The 16306-nt window shown below is 35.4% G+C and overlaps 3 protein-coding genes across 7 annotated transcripts; all 3 read left to right on the top strand.

Moving 5' to 3' along the window:
• The first annotated feature begins 2882 nt into the window (after positions 1-2882).
• On the top strand, positions 2883-4060 carry LOC116137224 (NEP1-interacting protein 1-like). Its single transcript, XM_031422891.1, has 5 exons — positions 2883-3012; positions 3180-3331; positions 3476-3559; positions 3655-3819; positions 3919-4060. Exons 1-5 carry the CDS (start codon positions 2883-2885, stop codon positions 4057-4059), a joined length of 672 nt encoding a protein of 223 aa, XP_031278751.1. The 3' UTR covers position 4060.
• A 719-nt stretch (positions 4061-4779) lies between these two features.
• On the top strand, positions 4780-7164 carry LOC116137240 (reactive Intermediate Deaminase A, chloroplastic-like). Its single transcript, XM_031422920.1, has 6 exons — positions 4780-5036; positions 5685-5800; positions 6004-6048; positions 6415-6488; positions 6581-6630; positions 6759-7164. The coding sequence occupies exons 1-6, from the start codon at positions 4853-4855 to the stop codon at positions 6860-6862; spliced, it is 573 nt and encodes a 190-aa protein (XP_031278780.1). The 5' UTR covers positions 4780-4852; the 3' UTR covers positions 6863-7164.
• Positions 7165-10151: 2987 nt separating this feature from the next.
• On the top strand, positions 10152-14015 carry LOC116137241 (OVARIAN TUMOR DOMAIN-containing deubiquitinating enzyme 2-like). Of its 5 annotated transcripts, none has more exons than XM_031422924.1 (9): positions 10152-10292; positions 10872-10955; positions 11054-11099; positions 11526-11634; positions 12209-12300; positions 12398-12460; positions 12939-13057; positions 13342-13417; positions 13749-14015. In XM_031422924.1, the coding sequence occupies exons 2-9, from the start codon at positions 10891-10893 to the stop codon at positions 13803-13805; spliced, it is 627 nt and encodes a 208-aa protein (XP_031278784.1). In that variant the 5' UTR covers positions 10152-10292; positions 10872-10890; the 3' UTR covers positions 13806-14015. The 5 variants fall into 5 exon arrangements, with proteins under 5 accessions (XP_031278784.1, XP_031278785.1, XP_031278783.1 ...); XM_031422925.1 differs by having other exon boundaries at positions 10285-10335; XM_031422923.1 differs by lacking the exons at positions 10152-10292; positions 13342-13417 and adding exons at positions 10309-10442; positions 13480-13555.
• The last annotated feature ends 2291 nt before the right edge of the window (positions 14016-16306 follow it).

Below are 16306 nucleotides of genomic sequence, written 5' to 3'. Positions count from 1 at the left end.
AAATGGGAAACTTGGCTAACCATAGTTATCTATTCAATTGAAAAATTTATTGCTGGCATGATGCTGAGGTTACATTTCGGGAGACATGCAGATGTCAGAACCAGAGAGCAAAATATCTTTGGAGTGGACCTCCTCCACAATAAATGATACTAAAATATCAAACTTAATGCCAGATTTTTATCTCTTTGAGTTGCTGCTGTATCCAAAATGAACTTAAAGTTGGTTTAATTTGCATTTGATGCATATAAATATAGTCATTTGTCACAAATAAAAAGAAGTGTTTTGAGTACAAGACACCCTGTGAAACCCAGAAGCAAATCTGTGAGTCTAGAGTAGTTCAAAGAATACTTGTTTTGAGCAGGAAACAAGAAGTTGTAGTTTATTTCCAGCTAAGATTCAATCCGCAGCAGCCAAAAATGGTTTAGCAGCTAATAGTATTGGGTTCATAACCTTGGATGAGGCCAGAGACTAGACTAAATTCTGAAATTGAAGTGTGGTACAGAGAATAATGACTAGGAAATATAATTATGGGTGAAGCTGAAGCAGACCTATCAACTATGTGAAAATATCTAAAGCTAGTGCTAACATTTAATGCCATTTAAAAGGACCACTTTCTGTGTCCCGAACATGATCTCCGTACTCAACACTTGTTAATTTTCAGCCCACAGTAGCAGTATAAAAACAATCCCAGCACCCGGTTTTGGAGGTTTCTGATTCCTCTTTGCGCTGCTATTGGCGCCCCTGGCTTTGTTGTAGTACTGCAGTCTCAGTGTCACTACTGACTAGCCGAAGTTAACCTTTATTACATGATGCGAAAGACCAATCTAATTGCTAGAGATGGCTGTGGTGGTAACCAATGGTGACTGTTCCAAGACATTCTGTATTCAAACAACTGGTCTGGCTCCACCCTCTCATGCAACAGTGCCCAATTAGTCACTCTAATTTGTAGAAGGTATACTGAGTTTTGATAAAATAAAATGAGAGACAGCGATGAAGCGTCAAAGATGGTTAAAAGTTAAATTTTGAATCACTTCTAAAAGTAGAATAATGCTATAGACACCGACGATAGTACACTAAAATTTATGCACTGAATAACGTGACAAAATCTTGACCGTTAATTAATTTTAACTTAATATTAATCGACTGTTAGGATTTTGTCACGTTATTCGGTGTGCTACAGTCGGTGGCTGTATTATTTTTTATAAAAATAAATTCTTTAACGTATGTTTAAATCTAAAAACATTTATTTTTAATTAGCATAGGTTGAGATTTTTTGGTGTGGGTTTGAATCCCGTTATTGTTTTACCTTCTCTATTTAAATGATGCATGTGTTGTAGGGTTAAGTGTGTGTGTCTTGAATGTTCCTCCAACAATCTATCATCATATAAAGAGTAAACAACTTTTTTCCACCCCAGGCTTGCCTTAATGACACTTTCTCACTTAAAAAGTTTTAAAATACCACTTTTTCACCTAAAGTTCATATTCTGTTACTACTCAAAGTTTCAAAGCTGATTTTGATAGCGAAAATTCTCTTTGTTATCACTATTTTCGATCTTCTCTTTACAAAACACCTCTCACTCTAGCACTTAATTTTTCTCTAATTGCTTTTTTAGCTGATTTTGGCTGATTTAGGCTGCGAATATTCAATTGGTTACCACCATTCGATCCATTGGTCTCCATTCTATAAAACCACTCTTACCTTGACTCCTGGTAACTTGTTGAACGTCGTATGAGAAAGTGAAATGTATTTTGGGTATTAATAGAATATAAACTTTAGGTGAAAAAGTGATATTTTGAAACTTTTTGGGTGATAATGTCATTAAGGCAAACCCTGTGTGGAAAAAAGTTGTTTACTCTCATATAAATTAATAACAATAATAATAAATGAGAGACTGTTGGGAATAAAATAACTTTTGAGATCTAGAAGTAGCCAATTTGAAAGAGATTTTTCTGGGTAATACTATGCTGAATCTTAAAACTTTTTCTCGAAAATGCCGACACGACATTATCACGTCTAATCACAACTTCTACTAAATATAAATAATTGTTCCTAAAGAATGAACGATCGTTCACCGTATAAGGAACGATCTTTTCTTAGGGATGAACGACTATTTATCGTATAAAGAATGACCATTCCTCCCTACAGAATGATCATTCCTTCCTATGGAATAACTATTCAATGAGAAATGACCGTTCCTCATCCAAGGAACAATCGTTCTATCCTTATCCAAGGAACGATCATTTTTTATACGTTTGTAGACCTCTCTTTATTCGATTTTTTTTTTTTTTACTTTTCCTAGTGTTATAGCATATAATTTTATTTTACCATCCTGTTAAATTGCAGATTGGATTTGATCCAAATATACTAACATTCCATTCTTTATTTGAGATTAAGCCTTTAAACAATTACTAAACAAAGTTTTACTAATTATTTAACTCATATAATTCACCATATCTGTCACTATAAGTTCCAAGTAAAGAGTTATCTTCTAAGTTCTAATGGATTCTGGAAACAATAATGGATGGGCAATCAAATCACTGGCATTTTATATTATATTGTATTACCATTTTTCGTAAAGTCTGATTAGAAGCATTAATGCTCATTTCCCATTTCATTTTGCATGTAGCTGCATTTGTCTTGTAGCTCTGGCTCTCAAGTCTTTTGACTTAAACCCCACATAAATGCTGCTGTTCTTCTTGCCCTATAAAATGCTTGAGTTGCTTATGCATATTCCCGAAGCAAACTCTAATCTAATGCTTTTTCTTCTTAATAAATATAGTACACTATCCAAGTTAGCAATTGGTTTTCACCTTTATCTCTTTTTTCCTCTTCGAGTTTGTTTTTCCCCATGTTGAAAGAGTGGTTTTCTGGGCTAATAGACATGTCGTTTAAGTGTAAAGTGGTGGTTTCTCTGTGGTTTTTTGCCATGTTTGGTGCTTCTGGAAATGGGGTTTTGATTAGAGCCTTGAGGAAAGGTCTCTATGCTTCATTCACCTGCACTTTTGCATTAGGTATGTATGTATATATTCTGAATAAACTTACTATTTGGTCTCAGTCTTTTTGTAACAATGAAGAATCAATACGGCGTTTGTTAGTTTGTTTGATAACTAAGTCTTGTCGCGTAAAACTGATACATGAAGTCATGAACTAACAGGCTTATTTCTCTTTGGTTTTCCAGGTGGGGCAATAGTTGGAACAATTGTGGGAGCCATGAAAGGCCAAACAACTGAAACTGGGTTCCTTCATGGGGCTGGAATAGGTGCAGTGGCAGGTGCCATTACAGCTATGCAGTTACTAGAATCAGCAGCTGATGGAGAGTCATTGTCCAAGGTAAAATGGTTAAAACTTTCTCTACCACTAATTATAACACACTTCCTCCTTTAGTTAACAGTAATTTTCAAATCAATAAGAAATGGAAATTAATCGAGGACCAGAGAGAGATAATTAATCAACATAATTTATTATTTTTTACAGCTTGCTCTCTTAACTAGCTTAATGAATGGCAAGGTTTTCACGGAATGGGTAAGTCCAGCAATGCTCAAAGCCTATCAGTGGCAAGTAAGTAATCGCTCCAATTTATGAAGCTTTTAGTGAAAATTTTTGTTCAGATAATGTGAAATCTAATCAGAAATTAACTTGGTTATTAATCTCAGATTAGCACATTGGAAACTACTTACAGAGAGATTTCTGATGTATATGATGTCAATGGAGTTAAAGGGCTTTCCAGAGATTCAATTCTAAAGCTTCCTGAATTTACAGTTGATTCTAAAATCATGGTCCAAATTTGCCATGAGCTTTGCTGTTCAATTTGCTTACAGGTGAATATATATACATCTTGACTTTAAGCTGTTAACAAAGTTATGAATAAGTTTAGAGTTATGGGTTCTTGGATTTGACTGTTTTTTTTCTTTTTTCAGGATTTCTTGGAGGGTGATTCTGCAAGAAAGCTTCCTAATTGTGGACACTGTTTTCATTTGGAATGCATAGATAAATGGGTAACTAGAAATGGCACTTGCCCTGTGTGTAGAGAAAGTGTTTGTAAAGAAACATATTTGTAGTTGTGGACAAGTGAACTCACTCATCTAATCAATTGAAATCTCTAAGTCTTGTAAACTGAATTTCAGATTCATTCATGAACGATGTGAGATATGATATATTAAGCCAAAACAATTGTGCTATAATTCTTGGAGATGCATTAATTATTGGTCGTTTTTACTAGTTAAAAATCCCAGTCAACACCAGTGAGTAACTTTAAATTAAGCTCGTCGATTAAGTTTGAAGGTAATACTATACTTACAACCCAATTGTAAATGGGTCCAACATTTCCAATTGTGAACTGCAGTTTTGGAGTTATGAGAGAAAGTTTGTAAGATTGAACTTATGAGCCCATCTTTATTGTTAAGTCGAAATGTTTCCCAAATTGTAAAAAATGTGTGTGATAATTTTTATATCAAACTATAGAATAATTAAAGTAAATCAACAATAATAAATTGTACTTGGTATGAAGTAATACAAATCTCATGACATCTAAATATGTTGAAAATTAATTTATATATCATTTATAGTAATGTAAATGATGAGTTAAACAACTCTTAAATTAGATCCACCGGTTAATTATGAGATTGTTATTGTAATTGTTTTGTTTTCGTGGTATTGGGCTTTCGAAGGCCCAAACAGCCCAAACCTAAGCTCTCAGGCCCAATCTTGGTTTATGAAGCCCAAGCCCAGGTAACACCTATATTGTTTTTATTAAAAACAGACAGGACAAGAAAAGCCACCATTTTTAAAGTCTCACTCTCACCAAACACAGGTGAAGTGAACCGAGACTGTTATTCAGAGAGACAGAGACTGATGGCTTGGTGTTCATTAAGGTCGTTTAATGTCCCCACTGTCGACATGGGCGCACTGCGCACACGGTCTCCTTTGGCTGCCGTCGGCTTCGGCTGCGCCTCCGTCGCCGCCTCCACCCTGTGGTGTTCTTCATCTAGAGCACACACCAGTCCCTTTGCTTGCTTATCAACATCAGCTATTCCTAGTAAAACTCGATTCACTTTTTTTTTTTTTTTTAAATATATTTTTGTTGTGGGTTTTTCATTTTTTTATTGATTTGCGTGATACCCATTTGCGTTGATGATGTAAATGTGTGGTGAAAAATCAGTGTAGTTGGTTTGAGAGTTTGATTGTGATGAAAGATTGAGACTTTTTGTTACTATGTGTAGTTTAGAGTGTCAGTGGGATTTTGTGAGTTGAAATGAGGTTAATTAGTTGTGCTTTGGCTTTTGTGACCGGTTGATATGGTTGCAATTTTATTAGCATGAAATGTGTTACAAGTACATTGAGATTTTGGAACTTGGGTTCGGTTTTTGGTGCTGATATTTATTTATGTTGAGACTTTTACTGAAGTTTGGGATTTTGATAGGTGGATGAGTTGAATTTTATATGTGGATTCCAGTTGTGGTTTTCAACTTATGAATGATTATTAACGGAATGTTGGACTTTTTAACTACATTATGTAATTAGAAAAATATGTGAATGAAGTTACAGAGATAAATCACTGGGCGATTTTGTTTTGAGGCTGTGAGATAATTGGTTGAATAATTTTTATTGTAATTGGGAAGCTTTTTTTGTTGGGATCCTTATGGATCGGTAACATGTAATGGTGCTGACTATGTCGTGATTGTAGGTTTGAAGGAGGCTGTTGCGACTAACAAGGCACCAGCAGCATTGGGACCGTATTCTCAGGCCATCAAAGCCAATAATCTTGTTTTTGTCTCTGGAGTTCTTGGTCTTATTCCAGAGGTTTGTGATGTTTTTCATTCAGGGTTTTGCTTCAATATTAGGTTTTATTATAAATGGGCCTGCATATTATAATGTGATAACTATTTATGAAATAGATGAATGTTCTTTTCAATTGTGCATACACATACTTGTCATCTCAGTCTTGTCGATTTGCTTTTCATGTGCCGCTCTACTGATTGTATTTTTCTGGTACTCTCTTCCAGACTGGGAAGTTTGTCTCAGAGAGTGTAGAGGAGCAAACAGAGCAGGTAAATTAGTAACCTATGAGCTAGCCATCTCAATCCTTAATTTTTCTTTTGCGCATTCTGAGTATTACATGAATTAAAAACTTCTACATGCCTGGGAGTGCTAAATGCTGTTTATTCTTCTTTGTCGTATATTGTTTGTTTCATAATCCCCGTTTTTAGGGAGGGGAGTGGATGTTAAGACTGATGTCCATACAACTTTTGCATATTTAGGAAATGCTTTTTTATTTTTATTAGTAAAGCCTTTTTTACTTAACGAAATGTTACTTGGTTGTTTGATTGGTCGGCACTTGGCTTGAATTACTATGACATAAGATAGCTCACTTTCTTTACAGCTCTGGCTGATCTGGGCTTACGAAAAATTTGCAGGTTCTGAAAAATATGGGTGAAATACTGAAAGCTAGTGGTGCTGATTATTCCTCTGTGGTTAAGACAACAATTATGTATGATCTTCTGTAACTTCGCACTACAATCTTGATTCTTTGAGGTATAGAGTTAGGCAAAGATGAGTCTTTTTAATTGTTTCTCTCTGCAGGTTGGCTGACTTGAAAGACTTCAAGAAAGTAAATGAGATCTATGCTAAATGTAAGTTTTATGTTAGTTAAGTTGAATTATATTCATTGATTAATCAACTTGGCATGTAATTGATTCTCAAGATCAACCATGAAGAACTCAGGTCAAGCTGACCAAGTGATTTCTTGTTGTTGCTGCAGACTTTCCGGCACCTGCTCCAGCTCGTTCAACATATCAAGTAGCCGCACTACCCTTGGATGCCAGAATTGAGATTGAATGCATTGCAGCACTTCAAAGTGCCTAATTAAAGCGAAGTTCTGCAAGAGTGAATAATAAAGTAAAAGAGGGCGTCTGGAGAACTATAGCTTAGAAATATTTTCTCAGTTCCATTTTTATTGCAAGTAGTAAAACTAATAGGTTGTAGTTCTACCTTAATCCATTATTGCTGCTTTCAAGGTCTGTTCTAGGAATTTTGGGATCTGAGTCCTGCCACTTAGGTGACCCTGGACTAAATCCTGCTAAGTTATTGTACTGTCAGCATGTGAACATTCACTTTGAAAATGCATTGCCCAGCTGCTATTTTCAGTTATTTATTTGGTTTAGTAATATAAGTATATGTATATTTGGTTGCTTGAGAATTGCAAATAAAATGAAAATACTACATAATTAAAAAAAAAAAAAGAAGAACTATCTCTGGATGGCCGAGTGTTTTGATAAGGACTTTTTAATTGTATTACTCAAGAGTCAAGAGGTATTGAGTTCGAGTTTCTCTTCGGTTATTAATAAGGGTAGATACCATGGTTGTTAAATCGTGTATCATATCGTTAATCAAAAACCTAATTTTTTGAATCGTGCATCGTATTATAGGATATACATTTTTCAAAAAAATTAATAAAATAATAAATTTTTTCTAAAAATTAATATTATCATACATCCCTATGATTAATTAACGAATTTTGCAGTATTATTGGTTTTAAATTATGATATTACATAATCAAAATTAATCACAAAATTGAGAATCTATATCATTTTCTCTCAACTATTCATATCATTTCTAATATCAATGTCAATATCTGTATCTCCACTTGTGTTATTATTATCGGGTTGGGTGACCCGAAAAATATTATGGGCCTTCAGCCCAAATTAATAAAATCGTATTTACTTGTATCGATATTTTTAAGGATATGGATGGATACGTATCGTATTGTGGGATACATATTAATGTATCAAAGGTTTAAGATATACTCTCTGATACGTATTATTTACAATCCGTATTAAATCGTATTGTAAACATTGTTTTAAAAACCGAACCACTCGTTGACCTGGTCAAGGGGCCAGTTCACAAGTTGACCGATCCAACCGGTTTAACTGGTCGGTCTGACCAATATATAGGAGTCACATCTTTAAATAATTCCATTAATTATTATAAGTTTGAAAACTAGCAAAGACATCCCTAAAAATTACTTATAAAACCCCTATAAGTTTAAAATAAAACAAATGTACCCCACAGATTTTATTATTAATTATTTTTTTCCCTCTTCCCATCACGTCATCTTTCTCCTCTTTTCTCTCTTTCTCAGGCACTTCCCATCACTTTCTTCTTTCAATAATGCTACGGACACTAAAAAAACTGCATCGAAATCGTGTACCGGCCTACGTGTAACACGCCTCTCGTTTGTTTTACAATTTTTTTCTAGTGAACGGTCGTCTATCAAATTTAGATGGCCATTCACTCACATGGACACCGGACGGGCGTCCATATACAAGGGATGGGCATCCTCATTTAAAGGACGCCCGTCCATAAATAAATTATGACAATAAAAAAAAAACTTTGGGGACGGCCGTCCATAAATTATGGACGATAGTCCCTTACGTTTGGACCGTCCAAACATTTTTTTTTTTTTTTAAAGTATGGACGGGCGTCCATTTACTGTATTTTTTTTCGGGGAGGCAAGAGTTTAAGATTTTCGAGGAAGTTAGTAGCGATGAAGAGAATAAGGATAAGCTACAGAACTTCAACCAGGATGCAAACGTACTATACTAGCTGGAGGACGTCAGAAAGTTGGCTGATGATGTGCAGGAGATACTGCATGAGATTGCTATCACTGGAAAGAGTTCACAAAAACGTAAGTAATGGACGGGTGTCCATTCCTTACGGACGCCCGTCCCATCCAAAGTTTTTCTTTAATTTGTAGAAACCAAAATAATGGACGGGTGTCCATTAGGAGTGGACACCCGTCCAAACAATTTTTTTTTTTTTTTTTTTTTAAAAGTATGGACGGGCATCCATTAGGAATGGACGCCCGTCCAAATGTAAGGGATGGTTGTCCATAATTTATGGACGGCCGTCCCCAAAGTTTTTTATTTTATTTTTTATTTTCATAATTTATTTATGGAGGGGCGTCCTTTAAATGGAGACGCCCGTCCTTTATATATGGACCCCGTCCGTGTGAGTGAATGGCCGTCCAAATTTGATGGACAGCCTTTCACTAGAAAAAAATTATAAAAAAAAGAGAGGCGTGTTACACGTAGACCGGTACACAATTTCAATGCAGTTTTTTCGGTGTCCGTAGCATTATTGTTCTTCTTTTGCTTTCTCTCTCTTTCTCTCTCCCCCCATCACTTCCCGCCACTTTCTTCTAACACATTCGCGTCTCTCCTCTTCCTTCTCTTTCTCTTCATCTCCTCTTTTCTTTCTTTTAATCTTCTTCCTTAATCTTTCTCTTGTCTCCTCTTCTCTTTCTTCTTCCTTCCCCTCCCCTTACTTCTTCTTCTTTACACTCTCCCCTTACTTCTTCTTCTTTATACGACAGATTTTAGAGTAAGTGAAAAAAAATAAAAGATGTAATTTAGTTTTTTTATTCAAATGAAAGGAAGAATGAAACGATCCTACAAATTTGTTTAGGAATTAAGAATATCAATTTTTTAGGATTAGACATCTAAAAATGGCAAACCGTTTTAAGCCTTGAACCAGTCATACTGACGGTTTTATACTATTCTATCGATCCATTGTTGGTCTAAAGCAGGTTTAATGATATTCTCAGTTTTTATATTAATCTGAACCGGAGAAAAAGCCAGCTCCCAGTCAAACTGGTTCGATCGGATGGTCCGATTCAGGATTTAAAACAGAGATCGTAAGATATGTATCGCGTAATGGAGGATACTAATAACCATGTAACCACTCTTATTCATTATTCAAGATATTAATTAAAGTGATGTAAGTTGGTCCAGGTACCGTGCATCATTTAAAAAAAAAAAAAAAAAAAAACCACAATCTTAAAAGCTTGACACATAAATTGAGATATATGAATTGAAAATCTTATATTAATCTTTGGTCAAACTTTAACAGGGTAATGTTAAATTCACTATAAAGGATTTTTAGAGGAAAAAATCTGAAATATTTAAATAAACTAAATCTTTCTAAATTATAAATTAAACATAATTAAGACGTAGGGAGAACTTGTCCAACACATGTTTATTTAAAATACAAATTTAAAAGAAAAAAAAATCTCTAACTAGATATCTTGATAACCAACTACTCCTTAGCTTTCTATCTTTTTATCATAATTAATCTCTTTTATTATACCTTCCTCAACAGTTACTTATTTTAGCTAAACCAAAATAAAAAAACAAAAAATCCCATGAAAAAAATCTTGGATTTATATAATTAGCTCTTGTTTGTGGGTCCATTGTGTTTCCTGTTATTCTTATCTTCTCCATTTCTTTACTGCAAGGTTACATTCTTTTATTCCATTTCAGATCTAAACATTTCATTCGGTACTTCTTTTTGTTAGTATATATGCTCTTTTTATTTTTGGATTCCCCTTTTGAGTTTTGATTGCTTATATAAAGTCCCCGTTTGCTTTCTGGATTGTTTTTCTAAGGTGGGTTGGTTCAAATTTTAATTTTTAGCTTTTACTTTGTTTAAAGATTTTTTTATTTTTAATTTTTAATTTTGTTTCAAGATTGAATTATTTTATTTTGTCAAGATTGGATTCTTTTTTATTATTATTTTGTTTTATGTGTGTTCACGAAGGAGAGTTTTCGTATATTCTTGGCGGGTTTTAATTAGCAAGTTCTTCTGTTTAGTTTTTGATCTTCTTTTATATATTCTATGTTACTATGGTTCTATTCTGAGGTTACAGAAGTTGTGAAATTTGAGATTTTTTATGTGTTTATTTGGTTATCCTTTTTATATAATTAAAGGGTGTTTTTCAGGTTATTGCTTCATGCCATTGGTTTCTTGTTTCCTTTGTTTATGCTGTTGCTTAGAATCTTGAAGCATATAATAATTAATTTCTGATTGTTTTCAGGCGCATATATCCTTGTAAGATGGACGGGATTATAGTTAGAAGGGTGATTCCCTCGGACAACAGTTGCCTTTTTAATGCTGTTGGGTAAAGACTAAACTATAAAATTATTGTTAGTTATAATGAAATGAGTTTTTGTTTCTGTTTTTTCATCGCTCTTTTGTTTCTCTATTTACTATTTACAGATATGTTATGGACCATGACAAAAATAAAGCTCCAGAATTGAGACAGGTTCTTATCTGTTACATCTTATCTTTGCTGCTAAACATGTGTAGTTAAAGATCTCAAACATAATTGGATTTCTGTTCATGTGTTTGCTATGGTTTATGGGGGATCTTCAAGCTTATGTGCAGTTTTGAGAATTGGTGGGATGAGTTTATTGCAGTTAAATATAAATGTTCAAATTTTATGTGGTGGAATATCTATTTAGCTTGATACATCTAATATATGCGCTACTTGTGTCATGTGAGATTAATGATGCATAGAAGTTATGAAAAGTGCTTTTATTTGTCTGTCGGTCTTTCGTTTTAATTATTATTTTGAAAACAAATGCTACAAACGTTACTGAACAGACCTGTGAATGAGTGATATAATTGACATATTCTATTTCCTTTTCTATTTGATTTTCTGAACACTGTGATTTATGAACTTTTGAAGGTTATAGCGGCAACTGTGGCAAGTGATCCTGTAAAATATTCCGAAGCTTTTCTTGGAAAGCCAAACGAAGAGTATTGTTCCTGGATTCAGGACTCAGAGAAGTGGGGAGGTGTGTTGAACTTCTTTTCTTAGGGCATGTTTTGATGGTCATTAGACTGTTGAAAGAAGATGGGTCTATATTATTACATATGCCATTAATGATTCAACTCAGAATTGCTAGCGTTTCTTGTTTAGCTTCATATATGAGAAGCATCTAGCTTTGCCATAGTTCTTACACTTGGGTAAAGAGAGTGACTTTCATGTTTACACCATGGCAATGTCCTGCATGAATATGTGCTTGTGTGGTTGGTTTAGGCGATGACCTTTTGTACTTATTTTGCAGTTGGCTCAGCTGATAATTGAAAATGTTATCTTTATTCTCTTATCATGATAGACAACCTGAAGTGACATTTTGGGTTGCTTTATATGAATTTCCTATATTCTCTGCAGTTCTCAATTTATTCTAAAATTAGGTCTGGTGGTTTCTTTGCTCAAAAGGAAGTTTCAATAGATTGCATATGCACTTCATTTCAGTGAATTTGTTTGGCCCCCCGTGTGTTTTGTGTCACAATCATGCTTGTATGTTATTTTGGTCACTTGTTGATTAGTTGTACTGACGTGGTTATTTGTGTTCTACTCTGAAGGTGCCATTGAACTCTCCATATTAGCGGATTATTATGGACGTGAAATTGCAGCATATGATATTCAGACCACTAGATGTGATTTATATGGCCAGGTTACAAATATTCGCATCTGTTTTCATCAGATTCCAGCAAATTTGCATTACGAAATTTTTCTTCTCTTTTTTTTCCTTCTTATGTTCAATTTGACAGGAAAAGAAGTATTCTGAAAGAGTTATGCTGATCTATGACGGGCTTCATTATGATGCTTTAGCTGTATGAAACCTTATGATCCATTCCTTCAAATAAAATTTAATTTTTCCTTTTATGTTTTTTAATTGATGATATGGTCAAGTAATGTATTATTATAGCTCATATATAGAAAGCCTGACATCTCCAATCAATGCATGTAAGAACTCCTGGTCAAGGAGAATCAATCAGTTTATGGATGTAGCTAGATATGTGGGCTGGTGGCCCAAAAGTTAAAAAATGTCATAACTAAAACTTGCATTTATAAATACATGTTAGAAATTTGTAATGGTGGTGGTGACTTCCTCTTGCTTAAGTTACTTCCCCCAACCCCTATTTTAACCATATATTATATTACATATTTGCATGTACCGCCAAAAAGATTTGCAAAGAGAGGAATATTTTGCATATTTGCTGCCACCATTTGTTTAAGAATTTGTTGGTGCTAGTCTTAATGTTTTATCTATTCACTCGTGTGCTTGACTGAGATATGGTGTATCAACAGACGTCTCCATTTGAGGGAGCTCCGGAGGAGTTTGATCAGACTATATTTGCTGTGCGGAAAGACAGGACCATTGGGCCAGCTGAGGGACTTGCTCATAATTTTGTTAAGGAGCAACAAAGGTAGTATTTAAGGATCTATACAAGTCCTACTTTAATGATCAATTCTTTAAAATTTTTAAATGTTTCATATCTCAAAACGAAATGTGACTGCACAAGAACTGTTTTCCATATTAGTTCAAATGTTATTATGCATTGTGGTTTCTAGCTGTCTGTTGTGAGAGAGATTTCCAGATCTTAGAAATCTTTTTTTTCATTTTATTATTTTCTATGATATTTAAGCATTCTGAAGCAGTTTACTTTTCATTGTTACTCATCACCTAATACATTGTGTTGCTATTTCCCAGGAAAAGGAGTTACACGGACACTGCCAACTTCACTTTGCGTTGTGGAGTATGCCAAATTGGCGTCATTGGCCAGAAGGTTATTTCTTATCTATGCTAACTGTGTTGACCTTATCTATACATTGTGTTGCTATTTCCCAGGAAAAGGAGTTACACGGACACTGCCAACTTCACTTTGCGTTGTGGAGTATGCCAAATTGGCGTCATTGGCCAGAAGGTTATTTCTTATCTATGCTAACTGTGTTGACCTTAAGATAGTAAAATTACATAATAAAGCTGAAAAAATCCATGGTACATATGTGAATGTGCCATGCCAGTTTTCTCCATGTTCTTAGTTCTTTCTTTCTCATCAAGATTTCAGAAATTCTTATGCTTGTTACTGATGATGCTTCTTTTACATAATTGTACAGGAGGCTGTGGAGCATGCTCAAGCAACGGGCCAGGCTAATTTTCAGGAATATAGATAACAGTAAGCATTTGAGAAACCGTCGTAAACCGACCCATTTTGTTTCAGTGAACTCTTTGACATCAGAATTCACTGGCTTGCTGAAGAACTAATAAACGTTTTACTGTTACCTTTGGAATTGTTGTAGAAATATTAGTGCTGTATGATTGAAAAAATGTACTACTTTCTATTCTGGAATTATGTTACAAAATCAAAAGTTAATTACCTGTTAGATGCAAGAATACGGAGTAATGCTTTGATGTTACGGCTCTTATAGATGCTTCTCAATTGTTGAGGAATTAATTGCTTCCATTTTTTCTGAATGGGGGTTTTATTGGGCCCCTTATTTTTTTCCAATTATTATGATAAAAATTGACAAAAAGTCTTCTAGCCGATAGCAATTAATGTACCATATCATCCATTTGACTATTTAGTAAGATCTATTTTTAAATAAACCATTATAACAGGTGTGATTAATTAGGTAAAAGACTTCTAGTAGCACAACATAATAATATGGACAATGTTAAACCGTTCATTGGTATTATTTGATCAAATTATAAACAAAACTGACCCAGTAATAATACTGAATAAGAACCCTTTTCAAAGTTCCAAATTCTAAAATAATTTCGCATGCTTTCATTAAGTGACATGGGTCCACAGAAAGCATAAACTTGACAGAATAAATTAGAGGTGGGAAAAGGTTGAATGATATTTGCCCATCTATAATGACGTATCATTGCATATAAAATTATTGTATCATTTATCATATAAATTTGAGGTGGGAACAGGTTTAAAAATTAGTTGATTGATATTCTTTTCCCATTAATTGGTACACCAAATCGTGGCAAACATATGGTTCATTTGAGTGTTTTTATACATTTATATTTTGTATTTAAAATTAGTAATTTCATCGTTATGCACTTGGACCTTAGTACCAAAATATTCTCATCGGGACCACAAATCCAATAGAAATTTTTGCTTTTGTCCTTTCTATGACTATGCTACTCCCATGCATTGGATTATTTGTTTGCTCCTTCCATCTTATACCTAACCTAATGCGTTTTCCTGACTCATTAATCTTAATTAATTTCCATGTGATGGGACCATATTTCCACTTGTAAAATAATATCTTCCTTTGGCTTTTACCAGTGATTATATTATATGTATGAGATAGAAAACTTGCACTTGCAGAGACACTGATAAAGAAGTTGACAGTCCCCAGTACGAGTGAGTCCATCGCCCGGCATCGGGAGAAGAGGAGGAATCCTTGACCAAAGAGGATAGGAGAGCGGAGGATGTATTAGCGACGCCGCTGAGTCACCAGCCCGCAACCGGAGCTGGGTTGTCCCAGACTGCGGTCATGGACGAGGAGACCGAGACAATTACTTTGAAGATTCCTACTACCGCATCAACCTATTCTGACGCGACTTCCATGAGCAAGTTGGTCGACTCGTTCTTGTTCCCGATGGGTGAGGCGCGTTTCAACAAGATGGGCGCAGTTGCTGTCGCTGACTGGGGGGTGTCCCGCACTTTTCAGGTATGGCAGGAATTTCGTTTTATTTTGTTCTTGACTTTCGTACTAATGACAATATTTTGTTGTGCAAGCATTCACAAGCAATCTTCATCTGAGGAAGTCTGTGGTGGCGTAGGAGAAGAGAATACAAGATGTGTCTAAGGCGAACACTAGTTTGCGTCAGAGAGAAGCAGCAGGCTGAGCAAGAGAGTCAGTAGCGTGTAAGAGCGTGATCTGGAGAGATTGAGGGGTGGGTTGGCCGAGAAGACCGTAGAGGTCGAGTCTCTCAAGGAGCAATGCCTCTCTATTGCAGATGATGCTATTATCAGGGCCTGGGGAGAGCTCATGCTTGAGTACAAGGCTGGGAATACCTCTCATTGGGATCCAGACGATGACATCTAGCTCATGTTGGAGATGCTAGAGAAGGGAGCCGGGTATACGGAGGGGCAGGTTGAGGAGCAGATGCCCGACCTTGCTAGCCAGCCAGGGCCGTCGAATGTTAAGGATGCAAGTGACCAGGTTGCTGGGATGGGTGCTGGCGGTGTAGATAGGGTGACCGAGTCAGAGATGGGGGAGACGACTCACACTGAGGACATTTAGCTTAGTTTTCCTCTGCTTATGTATTTTGGGGCCTGTGATGCCCTTTTTCTTGGCGTGTTGTACTCTGAACTGAGCCGTTTGAGGCTGTATGTATTATACTTGCTATTTTATTTTTTGATGCTTTCTTGATGGATGAATGAGTTGTTGATTGCTTATTTGCTTGTAAATGTACTAGGGGTTGAACTTTCATGCAGTGCTTGTGATTTTCGTATGGCCGAGTGGCTAAGTCATGTGGGCCTTTCGTTGGGCTAGGTCAATGACTTGTCGTTTTGAGGTGTAAGAAACCTTTCACTCGGTCTGGCTATCTGGATGGGTAGCTTCATGAACTGGGCGGGGCTGGTCGAAGTTGTAAATCTGTGGGTCAGGCAGGCCGATCTGAAGATGTTATTCCATGAATCGAGTAGGGTCGA

The sequence above is a fragment of the Pistacia vera genome, unplaced genomic scaffold (assembly GCF_008641045.1).
Source record: "Pistacia vera cultivar Batoury unplaced genomic scaffold, PisVer_v2 Contig321, whole genome shotgun sequence".
Lineage (NCBI taxonomy): Eukaryota > Viridiplantae > Streptophyta > Magnoliopsida > Sapindales > Anacardiaceae > Pistacia > Pistacia vera.
Note: the sequence above shows the minus strand (reverse complement) of the source record. Positions and strands in the feature narration are given on the sequence as shown.

What these genes read in the sequence shown, in the direction of transcription:
- LOC116137224 (XM_031422891.1), top strand. Translation starts at nt 2,883, where the DNA reads ATGTCGTTTAAGTGTAAAGTGGTGGTTTCTCTGTGGTTTTTTGCCATG. An exon ending in CACCTGCACTTTTGCATTAG is followed by an intron (nt 3,013 to 3,179) that starts GTATGTATGTAT and finishes TTGGTTTTCCAG; the next exon opens with GTGGGGCAATAGTTGGAACA. An exon ending in GCTGTTCAATTTGCTTACAG is followed by an intron (nt 3,820 to 3,918) that starts GTGAATATATAT and finishes TTCTTTTTTCAG; the next exon opens with GATTTCTTGGAGGGTGATTC.
- LOC116137240 (XM_031422920.1), top strand. Translation starts at nt 4,853, where the DNA reads ATGGCTTGGTGTTCATTAAGGTCGTTTAATGTCCCCACTGTCGACATG. An exon ending in ATCAACATCAGCTATTCCTA is followed by an intron (nt 5,037 to 5,684) that starts GTAAAACTCGAT and finishes TCGTGATTGTAG; the next exon opens with GTTTGAAGGAGGCTGTTGCG. An exon ending in AAATGAGATCTATGCTAAAT is followed by an intron (nt 6,631 to 6,758) that starts GTAAGTTTTATG and finishes TTGTTGCTGCAG; the next exon opens with ACTTTCCGGCACCTGCTCCA.
- LOC116137241 (XM_031422924.1), top strand. Translation starts at nt 10,891, where the DNA reads ATGGACGGGATTATAGTTAGAAGGGTGATTCCCTCGGACAACAGTTGC. An exon ending in TTCATTATGATGCTTTAGCT is followed by an intron (nt 12,461 to 12,938) that starts GTATGAAACCTT and finishes GTGTATCAACAG; the next exon opens with ACGTCTCCATTTGAGGGAGC. An exon ending in TTGGCGTCATTGGCCAGAAG is followed by an intron (nt 13,418 to 13,748) that starts GTTATTTCTTAT and finishes ATAATTGTACAG; the next exon opens with GAGGCTGTGGAGCATGCTCA.